Here is a 25,784-nt window from a genome sequence, read left to right as displayed (position 1 = left end):
AAAGCTATGGGGAGAGCACGAAGCCCTTTGAGTGCTGCCATAGTGCTGCCATAGATTTATATTAGAAGTGCCCATCCAAGAAGGCTCAAGGTCATTGGCCACAGATAAAATGACGTAGTATTATTCATCATTATGAATCAAGTTGACAATCTACTGGCAAATCCTTTCAATCCTTGTCATATGAAGAGAAACAATGAAGAGAAATTATAGATAAAACATAGCAGTGCTCATCGGCCATCGGACATAAACATTACACAACAAGTTGGAAATCGCAAATTCAACAATTAGTGGTTTGGAAGGAATCAGTGGCTAACTGCAAGCATTGCAAAGCAATCACTAGTCTGCTATTCAGTGGAGTGGGAGTGTGGTCCAAATCTGAGTTTAAGGGTCTCTTTTCCAAGCTTAAGAGGATCAACATTAAACATTGGCCATGCTGTCAATCCAGCATGACTTCTGCCATGTTCAAAACAACTGGAAACTGAAAAAAATGACCCCTGATTGGGAAAATATGTTTTTGAATGGTCATCCAACTCTGAATTTCAAGTCGGGAACTAAGGCCTCTTTCTAGAGCTCCGACCTGAAGATCAGTGATGTCATGATTTGACCTTGTTTTTTCCTGAGTTCCCAGTTGTCTTGAAAGCACCATAAATCCAGAGAATGTCAGACTTCGATGACAAAGTTTGATGCGAAAATTTGCCCACAAAGAACAGCCGCGCCACCTTCCTGTTCAAGTGAGCACAGCACAACAAGTTGAGTCCAAAAATGTGTTGAATACTGCCGCATAAATTATGTAATATGCCAGGGAGATATGTATACTGTAGCTAAGAAAGTAATACTAAGTGTATGTTGTGTAGTAAGCTGTTAGTAGCCCATGTGCCTCACCCTAATCATTTGGTAATTTTTCCCTTCCTAATTTAGCCAACTGTTCTGACTTGTTGGTTCACATGTGGCCTATAGCCTGTTTTAGAGAAACGTCATCATCAAATATTATAAGAGCTTTCATTGTCTGCTTATATGCCCCCTTTATTTATCATACGATTCTGACTTGGTGTACAGGGAGAATACTGTAAGTACGGCCCATGTTCTGAATTCTGTTGATGTACATTTCAAAGTGCTGAACAAATAGTTATATTGACTATGTCTGCCCTAGCTCGCTCATTAACGTCTTAATCAAAATTACGGCTTGCCTCTTATCCGCTCGTCGTCCCCTTATGCCATAGCTTTTATATCTCAATTATCAGTAGAAACCACATTTCTTCGGGATCGGTGTCCATTCATCGGGACAGTTGAGCTAACATAGGCTAATGCGATTAGCATGAGGTTGTAAGAGAACACAAGAACACTTCCCAGGACATTGACATTTCTGATATTGGCAGAAAGCTTAAATTCTTGTTAAATGCAATGGTTCATTGTATCAGTCTAGAACTTTGCAAATACACTGATGCCATCTAGTGGCCAAAATCTAAATAGCATCCGGGCTGGAATAATACATTACGGCCTTTCTCTTGCATTTCAAAGATGAAGGTACAAAACAAATACAAAAGAACGGTAGTTTTTTTCTTTGTATTATCTTTTACCAGATCTATTGTGTTATATTCTACTACATTCCTTTCACATTTCCATAAACTTCAAAGTGTTTCCTTTCAAATGGTACCAAGAATATGCATATGCTTGCTTCAGGGCCTGAGCTATAGGCAGTTAGATTATGTAATTTTCTGCAAAAATGTAATAAAAGGTGCTAATCCTTAATAGGTCAAGTCAGCCATATCAGCTATGTTTTTAAGGCAGTAAATAAGGCTGAATGAACTGTTTCGCTGCTAGACAAGGCTCCACTGATAACCAGGTGTAGCAGTAATAAGGTGTTGGGACTGCTGTAGGCCCTAACAGTTTGTGGGTACCATTTGTCACCGTTATAATGCAATTAATGTATTGTTAGTGATGTGTTGTCTAGTCGCATTTTTTTCGTTTGCGCCTCCAAGATGTACATGCTAAAATCGCCACTGCAAATGTCACTCCTTGCAGGTCTGCAAATCCAGAGAAGTAAAACAGCTTTCCTCTAGGAGTTATGCGGAAACAAATCAATTATATTCGAGAAGACGGTTGAAATGGATCCCATTATTTGCATTGACACTGTCACTCATAAACCAAAAGGTTGACGCAGATGTTTTATCGTAGCCCACTACCCTACTCTCATTTACATATGTGGACTTTGGGAGAGAGATTCAGACAGGGATGTTGAAATGCCAGAACGCAGAGGCAGTGACAAAATGCTGCATGAATTGAGCTTTCAGTTCTGCGGTGTTGAGCAGTTGACCGTGAGCGCCGGGAGAACCCACACACGGAACAGCCCACCGAGCTGACAGCGCGTGCTGGCATGTCAGGGAGGTTCTTGAAAAGCAGATTCGCCGTTGCTGAGAGAGGAGGACCATTCGGATGGAAAGAAACTGAGCTCCAAAAACCAACCTGTCGAGCGATGTCCCACGTCCCAGACGAAAGAATGAGGTTCGGGATTGATTTGTGGACTGTTTGCAGAGCAAGACAGTGACGTAAATCCAATGATTTCGGTAAGAACCACGTTTCAAACGAGGAATAAAACATTCCGACGGAAAGATGTGTTTTTACATTCCACAAGTTTAGATGAACGTTTAGGTGATCACAAAGACACTTGTTGCAGAATTTACAAGGACTGGACTGGTATATCGTCGGCTTCCGAACATAAACGCTATCTAGAGTAGGAGAATAGTCTATTGAGAACAATGCGAACCCACTTCTGTTATCCCGGAACATGTGCAGCGCGCCACTGCACTCACGCTGTGTCCATTATGACAACCAGCAACTTTGTTGCAATGTGCAATGTAGCAAACAATTATGCTTTTATTTTTAATTTTTTCGAGAGTGATGCAGTGATTGGAATGTTTTGGTTTTGATGCAGCGTAAACGGAGGGGTTGAAAATGTTTCTCTTCAGTGTCCTGGCAAGTTTATTCGCGTTTACTTCACCAACATGTGGCTATCAGATGTCATGGGAAAATTGGAATAGCAATTTGCAAAACCGAGTGAATGAACTTGACAGTCCAACTACTCAACCTCACATCATTTTCATCCTGGTTGATGACCAAGGCTTCCGGGACGTGGGCTACCATGGGTCCGAGATCAAAACCCCAACTCTGGACAGGCTGGCAGCGCAGGGAGTGAAACTGGAGAATTACTACGTGCAGCCTCTCTGTAGCCCCTCCAGGAGTCAATTGATGACTGGCAGGTACGTTTATCCTACTGTTTAGTGGCCATTCAGTTGTGGTCAATGGACAATGCAAGTGTTTTAAATGTGTTATAAAGTGATATAAATGTGTTATAAAGTGATATAAATGTGTTATAAAGTGATATAAATGTGTTATAAATGTGTTAAAGTTAAGAGGTGAGTAACTTGCTGACTACCCCTCACCAGAATGGCCACACTGGAATGGCCACACTGGAGGCCTTGGGTGCATCATTCTCGATACTCTAAAGTGACTTTTACTCCGGCGCGTGAGTCGGGGTACGCCATCACGTGCATGTTGATTTTGTCCATCCTCACCAACACCATCATGACAGGTTCAAATATCAAAACCAACCGTGAACCAACTATGTTCATTTGATGGCAGGTCGAAACACACTTGAAACATTCATGGACATTTAGCTAGTTAGCTGTTGCTAACTTGTTTGTCCTAGGAGATGAAGTTTGGGTTGTAATTTTACTTGACATGCATATGGGCCTCTTTTTAGCTGGTTCTTTGTCAAATTTTTACCAGGAGTCATAAAGAATAGTGTGTTTCTCTACTCCGATGATTAATCAACATATAAAAATGGAAGCCTAGTTCGTTCTTTGATGGTCTATAATCTTTCCCTGGTGGCACAGAGGTCTAAGGCTAGAGTGCTAGATGCGTCACTACAGTCCCTGGTTCGATTCCAGGCTGTATCACAACCGGCTGTGCAGACCGACTGTAGAGTCACTGTATGTTTTCAAGACACTGAAATGCAAAAGCACCGTATAAAAATGCTGGAAGCGCAACAAGGTTGCTGCAAATTAAATTACAAAACACATAATTGGATGCCGGAGAACAAAGGTGCACGTCAGCACAGTAACAAGTTAACTGTTTGCAAGTGGAGCCACTCTTGGCTTTCCCCATAGCAACCACCTTGTGTTTTGGGTCCACGGAAGGCAACGCTACAGATATATTAGAGAGCAGGGGTGAACACATAACGGTAGCCTGATTGCAGTTTCACTTTGTAGTGTAGTTTATACTGTATGTTTATTAATCCTACGATGTTTCACATCAGCATTTTTCTCACACACACACACACAGACACACACACACAGGACTGTCCCTATAGAGATGCCTGCCTACACCAGCATCTGTTTCGCTCCTTAGGAAACGGGAAGGTTGCTAGGCACCTCTTCTGGCTAGCGTCCGGGAAAATAAGGAGAAAAGTGTCTCCCCTTTTGCCGACTCCACTCACCCCTCTTGTACAGTAAAAAGGGCAGATACTGTGGTAGTAGCATCCATATGGAAATGTAGGTGTATATTCTATTACGTTACCAGGTTACTTCTGGGAGGATGATTGCAAGAAATAAAGTGGTGGTGGTGGGGGGGGTGTATCTATGATTCAAAAGAGAAGGGGTTCCTCCAAAGAGGAGATTAGGGGCCCTTTAGAAGTGATGTGTGTGTGTGTGTGTGTGTGTGTGTGTGTGTGTGTGTGTGTGTGTGTGTGTGTGTGTGTGTCACTAATGTGGTCAGAAATGTGTGGACAGCTATGGTACTGTAGTGTGCTATGTGCTGTATGTTGTAGGGACCAGACTGTGTTGATTTACCCTCCGTGCCTTGCGGTGGGACTGCAGCAGATTGTCTGGCCAATGATTCGTTCTGTAGAGGGGGTCAAATGTCAAGATGTTCATGCTTTTACCCGTTTGCAGGCTACAATATTAGTAACTTGAAAATATAGTGCTGAACGTATGATTGTTGTGATCTTTTAACTTTTGCTTGACATTTAACCTCTGTATTGTACTGTATTGTACTGTATTGGACTGTACTCTACTGTTCTGTATTGGACTGTACTCTACTGTATTGTACTGTATTCTACTGTTCTGTATTGGACTGTATTCTACTGTATTGTACTGTACTCTACTGTTCTGTATTGGACTGTACTCTACTGTTCTGTATTGGACTGTATTGGACTGTACTCTACTGTTCTGTATTGGACTGTACTCTACTGTTCTGTATTGGACTGTACTCTACTGTTCTGTATTGGACTGTACTCTACTGTTCTGTATTGGACTGTATTCTACTGTACTGTATTGTACTGTATTGTACTGTATTCTACTGTACTGTATTGGACTGTATTCTACTGTATTCTACTGTATTCTACTGTACTGTATTGTACTGTATTGTACTGTATTCTACTGTACTGTACTGTATTCTACTGTTCTGTATTGGACTGTACTCTACTGTATTGGACTGTATTCTACTGTACTCTACTGTACTGTATTGTACTGTACTCTATTGTACTCTATTGGACTGTACTCTACTGTTCTGTATTGGACTGTACTCTACTGTATTGGACTGTATTCTACTGTTCTGTATTGGACTGTATTGTACTGTACTCTACTGTTCTGTATTGGACTGTATTCTACTGTTCTGTATTGGACTGTACTCTACTGTTCTGTATTGGACTGTATTGGACTGTACTCTACTGTACTGTACTGTATTCTACTGTTCTGTATTGGACTGTACTCTACTGTATTGGACTGTATTCTACTGTTCTGTATTGTACTGTACTCTACTGTTCTGTATTGGACTGTACTCTACTGTATTGGACTGTATTCTACTGTTCTGTATTGGACTGTACTCTACTGTTCTGTATTGGACTGTACTCTACTGTACTGTACTGTATTCTACTGTTCTGTATTGGACTGTATTCTACTGTACTCTACTGTACTGTATTGTATTGTACTCTACTGTACTGTATTGTACTGTACTCTACTGTACTCTACTGTGTTCTACTGTTCTGTATTGGACTGTACTCTACTGTACTCTACTGTACTGTACTCTACTGTACTCTACTGTTCTGTATTGGACTGTATTCTACTGTATTGGACTGTACTCTACAGTACTGTACTCTACTGTATTCTACTGTTCTGTATTGGACTGTACTCTACTGTACTCTACTGTACTGTACTCTACTGTACTCTACTGTTCTGTATTGGACTGTACTCTACTGTACTCTACTGTGTTCTACTGTTCTGTATTGGACTGTACAGTTTTGTATTGGACTGTACTCTACTGTACTCTACACTACTGTACTATACTGTACTGTATTGTGCTATACTCTACAGTTCTGTATTGTACTGTATTGGACTGTACTCTACTGTACTGTATTGGACTGTACTCTACGGTACTCTACAGTACTGTACTATACTGTACTGTATTGTGCTATACTCTACAGTTCTGTATTGTACTGTATTGGACTGTACTCTACTGTTATGTATTGGACTGTACTCTACTGTTCTGTACTGTACTGTTCTGTACTATACTCTACTGTACTGTACTCTACTGTACTGTATTGGACTGTACTCTACTGTACTCTACAGTACTGTACTCTACTGCACTGTATTGGACAGTACTCTACTGTACTCTACTGTTCTGTATTGGACTGTACAGTTTTGTATTGGACTGTACTCTACTGTTCTGTATTGGACTGTACTCTACTGTACTCTACTGTACTGTACTCTACTGAACTGTATTGGACTGTACTCTACTGTACTCTACTGTACTGTATTGGACTGTACTCTACTGTACTCTACAGTACTGTACTCTACTGTATTCTACTGTTCTGTATTGGACTGTACTCTACTGTACTCTACTGTACTGTACTCTACTGTACTCTACTGTTCTGTATTGGACTGTACTCTACTGTGTTCTACTGTTCTGTATTGACTGTACAGTTTTGTATTGGACTGTACTCTACTGTTCTGTATTGTACTATATTGGACTGTACTCTACTGTACTGTATTGGACTGTACTCTACTGTTTTGTATTGGACTGTACTCTACTGTATTGGACTGTACTCTACTGTTATGTATTGGACTGTACTCTACTGTATTGGACTGTACTCTACTGTACTCTGTGTTCTACTGTTCTGTATTGGACTGTACAGTTTGTATTGGACTGTACTCTACTGTACTCTGTGTTCTACTGTTCTGTATTGGACTGTACAGTTTGTATTGGACTGTACTCTACTGTTCTGTATTGTACTGTAATGGACTGTACTCTACTGTACTGTATTGGAAAGTACTCTACTGTTATGTATTGGACTGTACTCTACTGTACTGTACTCTACTGTGCTCTACTCTACCGTATTGGAGTGTAGTCTACTGTACTCTATTGGACTGTGCTCTACTGTACTCTACTGTACTGTATTGTACTGTACTCTTGTACTCTATTGGACTGTACTCTATTGGACTGTACTCTACTGTTCTGTATTGTACTGTATTGGACTATACTCTACTGTACTGTATTGGACTGTATTGGACTGTACTCTACTGTACTGTTCTGTATTGTACTGTATTGGACTGTACTGTACTGTACTGTACTGTACTGTACTGTATTGTATTGGACTGTACTGTACTGTACTGTATTGTACTGTATTGGACTGTACTCTACTGTTCTGTATTGGACTGTACTCTACTGTACTGTACTGCATTGTACTGTATTGGACTGTACTGTATTGGACTGTACTCTACTGTATTGGACTGTACTCTACTCTACTGTACTGTATTGTACTGTATTGGACTGTACTGTATTGGACTGTACTCTACTGTATTGGACTGTACTCTACTGTACTGTATTGGACTGTACTCTACTGTACTCTATTGGACTGTACTCTACTGTATTGGACTGTATTCTACTGTTCTGTATTGGACTGTACTCTACTGTATTGGACTGTATTCTACTGTTCTGTATTGGACTGTACTCTACTGTATTGGACTGTATTCTACTGTTCTGTACTATACTGTACTGTACTCTACTGAACTGTATTGGACTGTACTCTACTGTACTCTACTGTACTGTACTCTACTGTACTCTACTGTACTGTATTGACTGTACTCTACTGTACTCTACTGTACTCTACAGTACTGTACTCTACTGTACTGTATTGGACAGTACTCTACTGTACTCTACTGTTCTGTATTGGACTGTACAGTTTTGTATAGGACTGTACTCTACTGTTCTGTATTGGACTGTACTCTACTGTACTGTATTGGACTGTATTCTACTGTATTGTACTGTACTCTACTGTTCTGTATTGGACTGTACTCTACTGTTCTGTATTGGACTGTACTCTACTGTTCTGTATTGGACTGTAGTCTACTGTATTGTACTGTATTCTACTGTTCTGTATTGGACTGTATTCTACTGTACTGGACTGTACTCTACTGTTCTGTATTGGACTGTACTCTACTGTTCTGTATTGGACTGTATTGGACTGTACTCTACTGTATTGGACTGTATTCTACTGTTCTGTATTGGACTGTACTCTACTGTTCTGTATTGGACTGTATTGGACTGTACTCTACTGTATTGGACTGTATTCTACTGTTCTGTATTGTACTGTACTCTACTGTTCTGTATTGTACTGTATTGGACTGTACTCTACTGTATTGGACTGTATTCTACTGTTCTGTATTGTACTGTACTCTACTGTTCTGTATTGGACTGTACTCTACTGTTCTGTATTGTACTGTTCTGTACTATACTGTATTGTACTCTACTGAACTGTATTGGACTGTACTCTACTGTACTCTACTGTACTGTACTCTACTGTTCTGTATTGGACTGTACTCTACAGTACTGTACTGTACTGTATTGGACAGTACTCTACTGTACTCTACTGTTCTGTATTGGACTGTACAGTTTTGTATTGGACTGTACTCTACTGTTCTGTATTGGACTGTACTCTACTGTACTCTACTGTATTGGACTGTACTCTACTCTACTGTACTGTATTGTACTGTATTGGACTGTACTCTACTGTATTGGACTGTACTCTACTGTACTGTATTGGACTGTACTCTACTGTACTCTATTGGACTGTACTCTACTGTATTGGACTGTATTCTACTGTTCTGTATTGGACTGTACTCTACTGTATTGGACTGTACTCTACTGTTCTGTATTGTACTGTACTGTACTCTACTGAACTGTATTGGACTGTACTCTACTGTACTCTACTGTACTGTACTCTACTGTACTGTATTGCCTGTACTCTACTGTACTCTACAGTACTGTACTCTACTGTACTGTATTGGACAGTACTCTACTGTACTCTACTGTTCTGTATTGGACTGTACAGTTTTGTATTGGACTGTACTCTACTGTTCTGTATTGGACTGTACTCTACTGTACTCTACTGTACTGTATTGGACTGTATTCTACTGTATTCTACTGTACTCTACTGTTCTGTATTGGACTGTACTCTACTGTTCTGTATTGGACTGTACTCTACTGTTCTGTATTGTACTGTACTCTACTGTTCTGTATTGGACTGTACTCTACTGTTCTGTATTGGACTGTACTCTACTGTTCTGTATTGGACTGTATTGGACTGTACTCTACTGTTCTGTATTGGACTGTAGTCTACTGTATTGTACTGTATTCTACTGTTCTGTATTGGACTGTATTCTACTGTACTGGACTGTACTCTACTGTTCTGTATTGGACTGTACTCTACTGTTCTGTATTGGACTGTATTGGACTGTACTCTACTGTATTGGACTGTATTCTACTGTTCTGTATTGGACTGTACTCTACTGTTCTGTATTGGACTGTATTGGACTGTACTCTACTGTATTGGACTGTATTCTACTGTTCTGTATTGTACTGTACTCTACTGTTCTGTATTGGACTGTACTGTTCTGTACTATACTGTATTGTACTCTACTGAACTGTATTGGACTGTACTCTACTGTACTCTACTGTACTGTACTCTACTGTACTGTATTGGACTGTACTCTACAGTACTGTACTCTACTGTACTGTATTGGACAGTACTCTACTGTACTCTACTGTTCTGTATTGGACTGTACAGTTTTGTATTGGACTGTACTCTACTGTTCTGTATTGGACTGTACTCTACTGTACTCTACTGTACTGTATTGGACTGTATTCTACTGTATTGTACTGTTCTGTATTGGACTGTACTCTACTGTACTCTACTGTGTTCTACTGTTCTGTATTGGACTGTACAGTTTTGTATTGGACTGTACTCTACTGTACTCTACACTACTGTACTATACTGTACTGTATTGTGCTATACTCTACAGGTCTGTATTGTACTGTATTGGACTGTACTCTACTGTACTGTATTGGACTGTACTCTACGGTACTCTACAGTACTGTACGATACTGTACTGTATTGTGCTATACTCTACAGTTCTGTATTGTACTGTATTGGACTGTACTCTACTGTTATGTATTGGACTGTACTCTACTGTTCTGTACTGTACTGTTCTGTACTATACTCTACTGTACTGTACTCTACTGTACTGTATTGGACTGTACTCTACTGTACTCTACAGTACTGTACTCTACTGCACTGTATTGGACAGTACTCTACTGTACTCTACTGTTCTGTATTGGACTGTACAGTTTTGTATTGGACTGTACTCTACTGTTCTGTATTGGACTGTACTCTACTGTACTCTACTGTACTGTACTCTACTGAACTGTATTGGACTGTACTCTACTGTACTGTATTGGACTGTACTCTACTGTACTCTACAGTACTGTACTCTACTGTATTCTACTGTTCTGTATTGGACTGTACTCTACTGTACTCTACTGTACTGTACTCTACTGTACTCTACTGTTCTGTATTGGACTGTACTCTACTGTACTCTACTGTGTTCTACTGTTCTGTATTGGACTGTACTCTACTGTTCTGTATTGTACTATATTGGACTGTACTCTACTGTACTGTATTGGACTGTACTCTACTGTTTTGTATTGGACTGTACTCTACTGTATTGGACTGTACTCTACTGTTATGTATTGACTGTACTCTACTGTATTGGACTGTACTCTACTGTACTCTGTGTTCTACTGTTCTGTATTGGACTGTACAGTTTGTATTGGACTGTACTCTACTGTTCTGTATTGTACTGTAATGGACTGTACTCTACTGTACTGTATTGGAAAGTACTCTACTGTTATGTATTGGACTGTACTCTACTGTACTGTACTCTACTGTGCTCTACTCTACCGTATTGGAGTGTAGTCTACTGTACTCTACAGTACTGTACTCTACTGTACTGTATTGGACAGTACTCTACTGTACTCTACTGTTCTGTATTGGACTGTACAGTTTTGTATTGGACTGTACTCTACTGTTCTGTATTGGACTGTACTCTACTGTACTGTACTGTACTCTACTGTATTGGACTGTACTCTACTGTTCTGTACTGTACTGTTCTGTACTATACTGTACTGTACTCTACTGAACTGTATTGGACTGTACTCTACTGTACTGTATTGGACTGTACTCTACTGTACTCTACAGTACAGTACTCTACTGTTCTGTATTGGACTGTACAGTTTTGTATTGACTGTACTCTACTGTTCTGTATTGGACTGTACTCTACTGTACTGTACTGTACTCTACTGTATTCTACTGTTCTGTATTGGACTGTACTCTACTGTACTCTACTGTACTGTACTCTACTGTACTCTACTGTTCTGTATTGGACTGTACTCTACTGTTCTGTATTGGACTGTACAGTTTTGTATTGGACTGTACTCTACTGTTCTGTATTGTACTGTATTGGACTGTACTCTACTGTTATGTATTGGACTGTACTGTACTGTACTCTACTGTGCTCTACTGTACCGTATTGGAGTGTAGTCTACTGTACTCTATTGGACTGTGCTCTACTGTACTCTACTGTACTGTATTGTACTGTACTCTATTGTACTCTATTGGACTGTACTCTACAGTTCTGTATTGGACTGTTCTCTACTGTTTTGTATTGGACTGTACTCTACTGTACTCTATTGGACTGTATTCTACTGTTCTGTATTGACTGTATTGGACTATACTCTACTGTACTGTATTGTACTGTATTGGACTGTACTGTATTGGACTGTACTCTATTGGACTGTACTATACTCTACTCCACTGTATCGTACTGTACTCGACTGTACTGTATTGGACTGTACTCTACTGTACTCTACTGCTATGTATTGGACTGTACAGTTCTGTATTGGACTGTATTGGACTGTACTCTACTGTACTGTACTGTATTGTACTGTACTCTATTGGACTGTACTCTAATGTACTCTACTGTTCTGTATTGTACTGTACTCTACTGTACTGTATTGGACTGTACTCTACTGTACTCTACTGTGCTCTACTGTTCTGTATTGTACTGTACTCTACTGTACTCTACTGTACTGTATTGGACTGTACTCTACTTTACTCTACAGTACTGTACTCTACTGTACTGTATTGTACTGTACTCTACTGTACTCTATTGGACTGTACTCTACTGTACTCTACTGCTATGTTTTGGACTGTTCTTTATTGTACTGTACTGTACTCTAAGAATGTGTTCTTAACTGACTTGCCTGGTTAAATAAAGGAAAAAAAAAAACAAAAAAACTCTACTGTATTCTACTGTTCTGTATTGGACTGTACTCTACTGTACTCTACTGTATTCTACTGTTCTGTATTGGACTGTACAGTTTTGTATTGGACTGTATTCTACTGTTCTGTATTGGACTGTACTCTACTGTACTCTACTGTATTCTACTGTTCTGTATTGGACTGTACAGTTTTGTATTGGACTGTATTCTACTGTTCTGTATTGGACTGTACTCTACTGTACTGTACTCTACAGTTCTGTATTGGACTGTACTCTACTGTACTGTACTCTACTTTATTGTATTGGACTGTACTCTACTGTATTGTATTGGACTGTATTCCGATAGTTGCAGTGATTCTGTTACAGATTGTTTTGCTCCCCCATTGTAAACCACCCTTATACACAATAGAGCCATAGATTTTAGATGTGTTTTTCTCAACTGTCACTATATGTACAGGTTGTCTTGCCTCATAAATATTCAACTCTCGCTAGGGGACTGAACATGACTGACAGGTCCAAGTAAACATCCAGATATCCTGGCGCACGTTGACATGTATGGTAATGAGGTTCACGTAGAGCGAATATCAGCCATTTCTTCAGTCTTATTCCCCATGTCACTGCCACTGACCGGCCATTACAGGGAAGAGGTTAGCACTTTATCCTGGTGAGAAAGAAATGGATTACCGTGTGTTTCATCTCCTGTTTTTGCATAGTAGGAGCTGGTGTTGAGGCCTTTCAGTGGAAAGACCAGCTGAAGAAACATCCTTGCATGAAGCCCGATAAAGCATAGTTCTGGACTGTGAAGGGACTCTCTATTGAATATGCTTTTAGTTCAGGAGTCGGTCTGCACAATCATCCCAAAATCTCTCTCAACCCTCTTGCTCAACCCCGATGCGCCCCCTCTCCCTACGACCATGCCCACACACTGTCATTGCGGTCACTGATCCTAAAAAGAGAAGCTATCATTGTGACGGTGTTCTATGGGTAGCAAGGGTTGTTCCAGAATCAACTGGTGCAGAAGAGTTAGAGATGGTCAGGATGGGATGTTTTCTGTCCCACTCAACCTGGACACCAGAAAGAAGCCCAGCTTGATCCTTCACACACACAGGTGCCCACTGTCTCCTGCCCTCTGGGCCTTCTTTATCAGACACCAGTGACCTGCTAGCAGAATGCAAGACTGACCCTGCTCCTTCTAAGAAACATATTTCAGTCTTCACCTCCGTCAACCTCATCAGGTTATCTAGACTGAGATAACGTTATGGAGTCAGTAATGGAGAAGAGTAGGAGACAGACAAGTGAAACCCCATTGTGCTGCTGAGGTAAAGCACTTAAAATGTCCCCCATGACAGGAGCTGCAGAACAGATTGCTACGGTACCTGACCTCTCGGCAGCAGCTCTGAACGCGAGCGCCACAACCTATTAGACGATTGGAGGCTGTAGTGGAGCGTTTTCCTCCCAAGTTCAACGGCTAATTTGACTCTTCAAACCCTGTGAACTCTCACTGTTCTCAGTTATTCACTGGTTTCCCGGAGAGTCCACCGAGTTATGCCAAGGAAAAGGCAGAGGTTGCATTGGTCTGGCAGTGGGTCTGCTGTTCTTTTAAAGTTGAAGAATGTGGACTATGTCTGCAGAATGCGTGAGACATGGCAAGACAATGGGTGGTGCTGAAGATCAGTTTCTCTGAAATACCTTCTCAGCGAAACAAGGTCGGCTGGGACAAAGGAACTTTGTCAACACTGAGTGTTTAACACTGAGTGTTTAACAGCTTGGGAGACGACAACAGACGTGTCCAGACAGAGCAGACGTGTGTCCTCTGTCGCAGGTTTTTAGAGCACGGGTGTGGAATAAGGCATTCAGAAAACACACCTAATTCTCTTTGTCAAAACTTTGGAAACTTCGCACAGATGTAGAATTGTAACTTTATCACCCTGTTGCTGTTGAACGTCCTGAGTGTCGCAGCGGTGTACGGCAAGAGGCATCACTGCAGTCTCTGGTTCGAATCCAGGCTGTATCATATCCGGCCGTGATAGGGAGTCCCATAAGGTGGTGCACGATTGGCCCAGCATCGTCTGGGGTAGGCCGTCATTGTAAATAAGAAATGTTAAACTTGTAGTGTGAGGTTTAAAAAGGCTTCTGAAGTTTGTAATTTCCATTTTGAAATTTCAGACTTTATTTTTACCTTATGAAAAAAGTTCAATCCCAACAAAAAATGTCATTAATTATAATCCGCATAATAATTCACATTTCCTGTTGCTACAGGATTATGTTCCTGCTGTAGCAAAGTGGTTCAAATTAAGATCCTCCGTCTGTATAACTCCACATGGACATCCTCAGACACACTCCTTTAATATCGATTTGTACGTGGCCAGCCTAATAAAAACGATTGTAAAGGAAGCCAGAAGACCTTTCCTCCTCCATCTACTGAAACATACACTCCCTCCACTCTCTCTCTTTCACTCCCTCCCCCCCCTCTCTCTCACTCCCTCCCCCCTCTCGCTCTAAACTCCCCCCCTCTCTCTCTCACTCCCTCCCCCCTCTCTCTCTCTCACTCCCCTCCCCCCCTCTACCTCTCACTCCCTCCCCCTCTCTCTCTCACTCCCTCCCCCTCTCTCTCTCACTCCCTCCCACTCTCTCTCTTTTACTCCCTCCCCCTCTCTACCCCTCCCTCCCCCCATCTCTCTCTACCTCTCACTCCCCCCTCTCTCTCACTCCCTCCCCTCTGTCTCTCTCACTTCCCCCCCCCTCTCCCCCTCTCTCTGTCTCTCTCACTCCCTCCCCCTCTGTCTCTCTCTCTCTCTCTCTCCTCTCTCGTCTCTCTCTCTCTCTCTCTCTCGTCTCTCTCTCCTCTCTATCTCTCTCTCTCTCTCTCTTCTCCCGTCAGTCTCTCTCTCTCTCTCTCTCTCTCTCCCTCTCTCTCTCTCTCTCTCCTCTCTCTCTCTCTCTCTCTCTCTCTCTCTCTCTCTCCTCTCTCTGCTCTCTACTCTCTCTCTCCTCTCTCTCTCTCTCGCTCTATCTCCTATCTCTCTCTCTCTCTCTCTCTCTCTCTCTCTCTCTCTCTCTTCCTCTCTCTCTCCTCTCTATCACTCCCCCCCTCTCTCTCTCACCCATCCCTCTGTCCACAGCCTCCCTGCTTCACCACCACCTCCCTGTACCCTGACTCTGTCCACAGCCCTCCCTGCTATCTCTCACTCACCCACCTCCTGTCCCTGACTCTGTCCACAGCCTCCCTGCTTCTCTCACTCACCACCTCCTGTCCCTGACTCTGTCCACAGCCTCCCTGCTTCTCTCACTCACCACCTCCTGTCCCTGACTCTGTCCACAGCCTCCCTGCTTCTCTCACTCACCACCTCCTGTCCCTGACTCTGTCCACAGCCTCCCTGCTTCTCTCACTCACCACCTCCTGTCCCTGACTTCTGTCCACAGCCTCCCTGCTTCTCTCACTCACCACCTCCTGTCCCTGACTCTGTCCACAGTCTCCCTGCTTCTCTCACTCACCCACCTCCTGTCCCTGACTCTGTCCACAGCCTCCCTGCTTCTCTCACCCACCTCCTGTCCCTGACTCTGTCCACAGCCTCCCTGCTTCTCTCACTCACCCACCTCCTGTCCCTGACTCTGTCCACAGCCTTCCCTGCTTCTCTCACTCACCCACCTCCTGTCCCTGACTCTGTCCACAGTCTCCCTGCTTCTCTCACTCACCCACCTCCTGTCCCTGACTCTGTCCACACCCTCCCTGCTTCTCTCACTCACCACCTCCTGTCCCTGACTCTGTCCACAGTCTCCCTGCTTCTCTCACTCACCCACCTCCTGTCCCTGACTCTGTCCACAGCCTCCCTGCTTCTCTCACCACCTCCTGTCCCTGACTCTGTCCACAGCCTCCCTGCTTCTCTCACTCACCACCTCCTGTCCTGACTCTGTCCACAGCCTCCCTGCTTCTCTCACTCACCCACCTCCTGTCCCTGACTCTGTCCACAGTCTCCCTGCTTCTCTCACTCACCCACCTCCTGTCCCCTGACTCTGTCCACAGCCTCCCTGCTTCTCTCACCACCTCCTGTCCCTGACTCTGTCCACAGCCTCCCTGCTTCTCTCACTCACCACCTCCTGTCCCTGACTCTGTCCACAGCCTCCCTGCTTCTCTCACCACCTCCTGTCCCTGACTCTGTCCACAGCCTCCCTGCTTCTCTCACTCACCACCTCCTGTCCCTGACTCTGTCCACAGCCTCCCTGCTTCTCTCACTCACCCACCTCCTGTCCCTGACTCTGTCCACATCCTCCCTGCTTCTCTCACTCACCACCTCCTGTCCCTGACTCTGTCCACAGCCTCCCTGCTTCTCTCACTCACCTCCTGTCCCTGACTCTGTCCACAGCCTCCCTGCTTCTCTCACCACCTCCTGTCCCTGACTCTGTCCACAGCCTCCCTGCTTCACTCACCACCTCCTGTCCCTGACTCTGTCCACAGTCTCCCTGCTTCTCTCACTCACCCACCTCCTGTCCCTGACTCTGTCCACAGCCTCCCTGCTTCTCTCACCCACCTCCTTTCCCTGACTCTGTCCACAGTCTACCTGCTTCTCTCACTCACCCACCTCCTGTCTCTGACTCTGTCCACAGTCTCCCCTGCTTCTCTCACCACCTCCTGTCCCTGACTCTGTCCACAGCCTCCCTGCTTCTCTCACTCACCACCTCCAGTCCCTGACTCTGTCCACAGCCTCCCTGCTTCTCTCACTCACCACCTCCTGTCCCTGACTCTGTCCACAGCCTCCCTGCTTCTCTCACTCACCACCTCCCGTCCCTGACTCTGTCCACAGCCTCCCTGCTTCTCTCACTCACCACCTCCTGTCCCTGACTCTGTCCACAGTCTCCCTGCTTCTCTCACCCACCACCTCCTGTCCCTGACTCTGTCCACAGCCTCCCTGCTTCTCTCACCACCTCCTGTCCCTGACTCTGTCCACAGCCTCCCTGCTTCTCTCACTCACCACCTCCTGTCCCTGACTCTGTCCACAGTCTCCCTGCTTCTCTCACTCACCCACCTCCTGTCCCTGACTCTGTCCACAGCCTCCCTGCTTCTCTCACCACCTCCTGTCCCTGACTCTGTCCACAGCCTCCCTGCTTCTCTCACTCACCACCTCCTGTCCCTGACTCTGTCCACAGCCTCCCTGCTTCTCTCACCACCTCCTGTCCCTGACTCTGTCCACAGCCTCCCTGCTTCTCTCACTCACCACCTCCTGTCCCTGACTCTGTCCACAGCCTCCCTGCTTCTCTCACCCACCTCCTGTCCCTGACTCTGTCCACAGCCTCCCTGCTTCTCTCACCACCTCCTGTCCCTGACTCTGTCCACAGCCTCCCTGCTTCTCTCACCACCTCCTGTCCCTGACTCTGTCCACAGCCTCCCTGCTTCACTCACCACCTCCTGTCCCTGACTCTGTCCACAGCCTCCCTGCTTCTCTCACTCACCACCTCCTGTCCCTGACTCTGTCCACAGCCTCCCTGCTTCTCTCACCACCTCCTGTCCCTGACTCTGTCCACAGCCTCCCTGCTTCTCTCACTCACCACCTCCTGTCCCTGACTCTGTCCACAGCCTCCCTGCTTCTCTCACTCACCCACCTCCTGTCCCTGACTCTGTCCACATCCTCCCTGCTTCTCTCACTCACCACCTCCTGTCCCTGACTCTGTCCACAGCCTCCCTGCTTCTCTCACTCACCTCCTGTCCCTGACTCTGTCCACAGCCTCCCTGCTTCTCTCACCACCTCCTGTCCCTGACTCTGTCCACAGCCTCCCTGCTTCACTCACCACCTCCTGTCCCTGACTCTGTCCACAGTCTCCCTGCTTCTCTCACTCACCCACCTCCTGTCCCTGACTCTGTCCACAGCCTCCCTGCTTCTCTCACCCACCTCCTTTCCCTGACTCTGTCCACAGTCTACCTGCTTCTCTCACTCACCCACCTCCTGTCTCTGACTCTGTCCACAGTCTCCCTGCTTCTCTCACCACCTCCTGTCCCTGACTCTGTCCACAGCCTCCCTGCTTCTCTCACTCACCACCTCCAGTCCCTGACTCTGTCCACAGCCTCCCTGCTTCTCTCACTCACCACCTCCTGTCCCTGACTCTGTCCACAGCCTCCCTGCTTCTCTCACTCACCACCTCCCGTCCCTGACTCTGTCCACAGCCTCCCTGCTTCTCTCACTCACCACCTCCTGTCCCTGACTCTGTCCACAGTCTCCCTGCTTCTCTCACCCACCACCTCCTGTCCCTGACTCTGTCCACAGCCTCCCTGCTTCTCTCACCACCTCCTGTCCCTGACTCTGTCCACAGCCTCCCTGCTTCTCTCACTCACCACCTCCTGTCCCTGACTCTGTCCACAGTCTCCCTGCTTCTCTCACTCACCCACCTCCTGTCCCTGACTCTGTCCACAGCCTCCCTGCTTCTCTCACCACCTCCTGTCCCTGACTCTGTCCACAGCCTCCCTGCTTCTCTCACTCACCACCTCCTGTCCCTGACTCTGTCCACAGCCTCCCTGCTTCTCTCACCACCTCCTGTCCCTGACTCTGTCCACAGCCTCCCTGCTTCTCTCACTCACCACCTCCTGTCCCTGACTCTGTCCACAGCCTCCCTGCTTCTCTCACCCACCTCCTGTCCCTGACTCTGTCCACAGCCTCCCTGCTTCTCTCACCACCTCCTGTCCCTGACTCTGTCCACAGCCTCCCTGCTTCACTCACCACCTCCTGTCCCTGACTTTTCCACAGTCTCCCTGCTTCTCTCACTCACCCACCTCCTGTCCCTGACTCTGTCCACAGCCTCCCTGCTTCTCTCACCCACCTCCTGTCCCTGACTCTGTCCACAGTCTACCTGCTTCTCTCACTCACCCACCTCCTGTCTCTGACTCTGTCCACAGTCTCCCTGCTTCTCTCACCACCTCCTGTCCCTGACTCTGTCCACAGCCTCCCTGCTTCTCTCACTCACCACCTCCTGTCCCTGACTCTGTCCACAGCCTCCCTGCTTCTCTCACTCACCACCTCCTGTCCCTGACTCTGTCCACAGCCTCCCTGCTTCTCTCACTCACCACCTCCCGTCCCTGACTCTGTCCACAGCCTCCCTGCTTCTCTCACTCACCACCTCCTGTCCCTGACTCTGTCCACAGTCTCCCTGCTTCTCTCACCCACCACCTCCTGTCCCTGACTCTGTCCACAGTCTCCCTGCTTCTCTCACCCACCACCTCCTGTCCCTGACTCTGTCCACAGCCTCCCTGCTTCTCTCACCACCTCCTGTCCCTGACTCTGTCCACAGCCTCCCTGCTTCTCTCACTCACCACCTCCTGTCACTTCATTGAGCGTTCACTTTTTTCCCTCTCTCCTTCACCCCATATACTCACTCCATCCCTGCATACTGGGTTGCAGATCTAATACACACTGGGTTGCAGATCTAATACACACTGGGTTGCAGATCTAATACACACTGGGTTGCAGATCTAATACACACTGGGTTGCAGAGCTAATACACACTGGGTTGCAGAGCTAATACACGCTGGGCTGCAGATCTAATACACACTGAGCTGCAGAGCTAATACACACTGGGTTGCAGATCTAATACACATTGGGCTGCAGATCTAATACACACTGGGCTGCAGAGCTAATACACACTGGGCTGCAGCGCTAATACACACTGGGTTGCAGATCTAATACACATTGGGCTGCAGATCTAATACACACTGGGCTGCAGAGCTAATACACACTGGGCTGTAGAGCTAATACACACTGGGTTGCAGAGCTAATACACACTGGGCTGCAGAGCTAATACACACTGGGTTGCAGAGCTAATACACACTGGGCTGCAATTCTAATACACACTGGGTTGCAGATCTAATACACACTGGGTTGCAGATCTAATACACACTGGGCTGCAGAGCTAATACACACTGGGTTGCAGAGCTAATACACACTGGGCTGCAGATCTAATACACACTGGGTTGCAGATCTAATACACACTGGGTTGCAGATCTAATACACACTGGGTTGCAGAGCTAATACACACTGGGTTGCAGAGCTAATACACACTGGGTTGCAGATCTAATACACACTCGGCTGCAGATCTAATACACACTGAGCTGGTTGATGAAGTGAACCTGTGGATAAGTGAAGCAAGGCCAACGTGTGAGTAAGGGAATGAAGAATGTGTTAGGTAGGGTCTGAACGTTTGACTTTGAGTCCTGGAAGAGAACGTATGATAGAGTTTAAAGAGGAGTGCCAAGGCGGTAGCGGTAGAGATAGATTGAAGTGACGGTGTCAGTCAGAGAGATAGTGGAAGGCTGAGTGAATAGATGTGAGGAGGGGGAGGGAGGGAATAAGCCAGAGAGCCACACTGCTCCAAGGCTGAATTTTCTAAGCTTTAGAAAGCCGAGGAGAGGCTGCTTATTTGAACCATATGTAGGGAAGACGTGGAACAGTTACATGTTTGGCCCATGCAGCCGGGGCCCGGGCCCGGGGATAGTGATGGTTTGGAAGCTGGTACAGGCCTAGAACTCGGAGGCTGGGTGGCCTAGTAGTTGTTTCCCCTCGTGCTTTGTGGGACTCTGTGTTTGGTGATTTGTGTTTAATGGCGTGTGTGTTTTGTTGGCCTAGCGCTCCAGTGGTTGTGTAAAGACACCAAAGAGACAGCTAGTGTGATTACAGGGAAGGGAAGCAAAAGTAGGAAACAACTGCTAAAGGTTTTTACTGCCTGGTATGACTCCTTGTTGAGCATCGAAAGTGGAGCTGGCTGGCATTCAGCCCTCAACCTTTGACACCTAGAGGCCTGTTCATGCCATGAAATATGTTAAAAGGTGTTTGTAAATGGGCTGTATTCAACATGGGGTGCGGCTGGGGGACGTGGGGCACATCTTGAATATGCTCATGACTCCAGTCATATTTTTTAAGGGCCTAAAAGACTAGAAAGTAGAACTGTTCTTCAACCACTAAAGACCCGTACAATATACCATTCCCTTGAAATCCCCAAATCCTATAGGTATAGATAGATATAGACCAGAATACTTTGGAATTACTGGAGTTCCACCGTGTACCAGTCCACATCAAGATATTCTGTTCAGATGACTGATCTATGTAGGAAACAGAGATTCCATGCATGGCATGACATTCTCATTACAAGTCAGTAACCTTTTGGTATGTGAGCACCAGCAACGCCCAAGACTCCGGAGGGTTAGGAGTATATGATGAACTCACAAGCTTTCTTGCTCACACAAGCACCCTCTCCCTCCCTTTCACATGAACACAGACACACACAGCTCTAGGATGCATCTGCACTTGTAGTTGTGTCCCATTGTGATTTTGTGGGGCTTGATCATCTGGAAGTTAAGATACCCTCAGGGAGATATTGTTCTTTCCTCTCAATCCTAGATTTCAATCCTTGGCTTTAACACGAAGCTGGACAAAAAAAATTAAAAATGAAGTGATGGAATGGAATATTGATTATATGCGCCGATAGAATCTAAACAAAGTGGTCCATGTCTGGCAGAGAGGGAATATAATGGAGCAGAGTGGTCCATGTCTGGCAGAGAGGGAATATAATGGAGCAGAGTGGTCCATGTCTGGCAGAGAGGGAATATAATGGAGCAGAGTGGTCCATGTCTGGCAGAGAGGGAATATAATGGAGCAGAAAAGTGGTCCATGTCTGGCAGAGAGGGAATATAATGGAGCAGAAAAGTGGTCCATGTCTGGCAGAGAGGGAATATAATGGAGCAGAAAAGTGGTCCATGTCTGGCAGAGAGGGAATATAATGGAGCAGAAAAGTGGTCCATGTCTGGCAGAGAGGGAATATAATGGAGCAGAAAAGTGGTCCATGTCTGGCAGAGAGGGAATATAATGGAGCAGAAAAGTGGTCCATGTCTGGCAGAGAGGGAATATAATGGAGCAGAAAAGTGGTCCATGTCTGGCAGAGAGGGAATATAATGGAGCAGAAAAGTGGTCCATGTCTGGCAGAGAGGGAATATAATGGAGCAGAAAAGTGGTCCATGTCTGGCAGAGAGGGAATATAATGGAGCAGAAAAGTGGTCCATGTCTGGCAGAGAGGGAATATAATGGAGCAGAAAAAGTGGTCCATGTCTGGCAGAGAGGGAATATAATGGAGCAGAAAAGTGGTCCATGTCTGGCAGAGAGGGAATATAATGGAGCAGAAAAGTGGTCCATGTCTGGCAGAGAGGGAATATAATGGAGCAGAAAAGTGGTCCATGTCTGGCAGAGAGGGAATATAATGGAGCAGAAAAGTGGTCCATGTCTGGCAGAGAGGGAATATAATGGAGCAGAAAAGTGGTCCATGTCTGGCAGAGAGGGAATATAATGGAGCAGAAAAGTGGTCCATGTCTGGCAGAGAGGGAATATAATGGAGCAGAAAAGTGGTCCATGTCTGGCAGAGAGGGAATATAATGGAGCAGAAAAGTGGTCCATGTCTGGCAGAGAGGGAATATAATGGAGCAGAAAAGTGGTCCATGTCTGGCAGAGAGGGAATATAATGGAGCAGAAAAGTGGTCCATGTCTGGCAGAGAGGGAATATAATGGAGCAGCAAAGTGGTCCATGTCTGGCAGAGAGGGAATATAATGGAGCAGAAAAGTGGTCCATGTCTGGCAGAGAGGGAATATAATGGAGCAGAAAAGTGGTCCATGTCTGGCAGAGAGGGAATATAATGGAGCAGAAAAGTGGTCCATGTCTGGCAGAGAGGGAATATAATGGAGCAGAAAAGTGGTCCCATGTCTGGCAGAGAGGGAATATAACGGAGCAGAAAAGTGGTCCATGTCTGGCAGAGAGGGAATATAACGGAGCAGAAAAGTGGTCCATGTCTGGCAGAGAGGGAATATAATGGAGCAGAAAAGTGGTCCATGTCTGGCAGAGAGGTAATATAATGGAGCAGAAAAGTGGTCCATGTCTGGCAGAGAGGGAATATAATGGAGCAGAAAAGTGGTCCATGTCTGGCAGAGAGGGAATATAACGGAGCAGAAAAGTGGTCCATGTCTGGCAGAGAGGGAATATAATGGAGCAGAAAAGTGGTCCATGTCTGGCAGAGAGGGAATATAATGGAGCAGAAAAGTGGTCCATGTCTGGCAGAGAGGGAATATAATGGAGCAGAAAAGTGGTCCATGTCTGGCAGAGAGGGAATATAATGGAGCAGCAAAGTGGTCCATGTCTGGCAGAGAGGGAATATAATGGAGCAGCAAAGTGGTCCATGTCTGGCAGAGAGGGAATATAATGGAGCAGAAAAGTGGTCCATGTCTGGCAGAGAGGGAATATAATGGAGCAGAAAAGTGGTCCATGTCTGGCAGAGAGGGAATATAATGGAGCAGAAAAGTGGTCCATGTCTGGCAGAGAGGGAATATAATGGAGCAGAAAAGTGGTCCATGTCTGGCAGAGAGGGAATATAATGGAGCAGAAAAGTGGTCCATGTCTGGCAGAGAGGGAATATAATGGAGCAGAGTGGTCCATGTCTGGCAGAGAGGGAATATAATGGAGCAGAGTGGTCCATGTCTGGCAGAGAGGGAATATAATGGAGCAGAGTGGTCCATGTCTGGCAGAGAGGGAATATAATGGAGCAGAGTGGTCCATGTCTGGCAGAGAGGGAATATAATGGAGCAGAGTGGTCCATGTCTGGCAGAGAGGGAATATAATGGAGCAGAGTGGTCCATGTCTGGCAGAGAGGGAATATAATGGAGCAGAGTGGTCCATGTCTGGCAGAGAGGGAATATAATGGAGCAGAGTGGTCCATGTCTGGCAGAGAGGGAATATAATGGAGCAGAGTGGTCCATGTCTGGCAGAGAGGGAATATAATGGAGCAGAGTGGTCCATGTCTGGCAGAGAGGGAATATAATGGAGCAGAGTGGTCCATGTCTGGCAGAGAGGGAATATAATGGAGCAGAGTGGTCCATGTCTGGCAGAGAGGGAATATAATGGAGCAGAGTGGTCCATGTCTGGCAGTGAGGGAATATAATGGAGCAGAGTGGTCCATGTCTGGCAGAGAGGGAATATAATGGAGCAGAAAACCTCCAGGAACAATGTTTTATGGACATTTATCGACAAAGGACAAGAATAAATATAAACGTGTAATTGCTTGTGAAAAGAGCTGTAGAGATAACGGCTTATAGATGGAAACTAAAGCCTTTTATGAAAGCTTGCTCTGCACATTCTATATAGCATTGTAAAGTCCTTTGAGATAAAGTCCACATATGTCGATTAATGTATATAAATATACATATATATTATAGCTGTATTCGAAGCCTACAAGCTCAGCTCCAAGTTCCACTACGGACCTCCAAAGAGCTCACTTCATTGAGTCTCTCTAGTCTCTACCCTAAGACAGATGTTGGTTCCCCCTCTCTCTTTTTCCCATCCATCTAATAGTTCTTTGTAGACATATTGTATCCAGCTAATGATATCCAGTCAGCACAACAATGCTTCCTTTATTCCCCAGTGAGTGTGTTTGTTGTGGAGTGGTGGGCAACAGTCCCCTGCTCAGACTACTAACTGGTGAGAAGCCATCATCCCAGGCCCACATGAAACCAACAAACACTCTGGTTCCCAGATCATCCCAGGTCCACATGAAACCAACAAACACTCTGGTTCCCAGATCATCCCCACATGAAACCAACAAACACTCTGGTTCCCAGATCATCCCAGGCCCACATGAAATCAACAAACACTCTGGTTCCCAGATCATCCCAGGCCCACATGAAACCAACACTCCCTGGTTTGCATCCTGCTCTGGTGCCAGTATGGATTCCTCTCTGGTGCCAGTATGGATTCCTCTCTGGTGCCAGTATGGATTCCTCTCTGTGCCCTTATGGATGGTGAACATTAAATGATCGTTTCCATTTCTATCCTCACGGTCTCGACTTTAAAGATTAATTCTGATATATCAATATCTTAAATGTTATATTTAAAAATGTATATATCATTTTTAAGGTCTCCATTTGTTATTTTCCAGTGTTGAGAATCTCAGGACCCATTCAGATGTACTTAACACAGCTCCTTCCACAGTGTCTCCTTCAACATACAGCTCCTTCCACAGTGTCTCCTTCAACATACAGCTCCTTCCACAGTGTCTCCTTCAACATACAGCTCCTTCCACAGTGTCTCCTTCAACATACA

At 45.4% G+C, this 25,784-nt stretch overlaps 1 protein-coding gene across 1 annotated transcript in view; it reads left to right on the top strand.

Moving 5' to 3' along the window:
* Window positions 1-2,227: 2,227 nt before the first annotated feature.
* The window catches only part of LOC109896472 (arylsulfatase J-like), a 35,307-nt gene continuing 11,750 nt past the window's right edge, over window positions 2,228-25,784 (top strand). Inside the window, exon 1 of the mRNA XM_020490735.2 lies at window positions 2,228-3,257. Coding sequence (XP_020346324.1) covers window positions 2,953-3,257 — 305 coding nt within the window. The 5' untranslated portion in view covers window positions 2,228-2,952. The remainder of the gene's footprint in view (window positions 3,258-25,784) is intronic.

Source organism: Oncorhynchus kisutch, linkage group LG9, assembly GCF_002021735.2.
Source record: "Oncorhynchus kisutch isolate 150728-3 linkage group LG9, Okis_V2, whole genome shotgun sequence".
Classification (NCBI taxonomy): Eukaryota; Metazoa; Chordata; class Actinopteri; order Salmoniformes; family Salmonidae; genus Oncorhynchus; species Oncorhynchus kisutch.
This window is presented reverse-complemented; position numbering and strand designations above follow the sequence as displayed.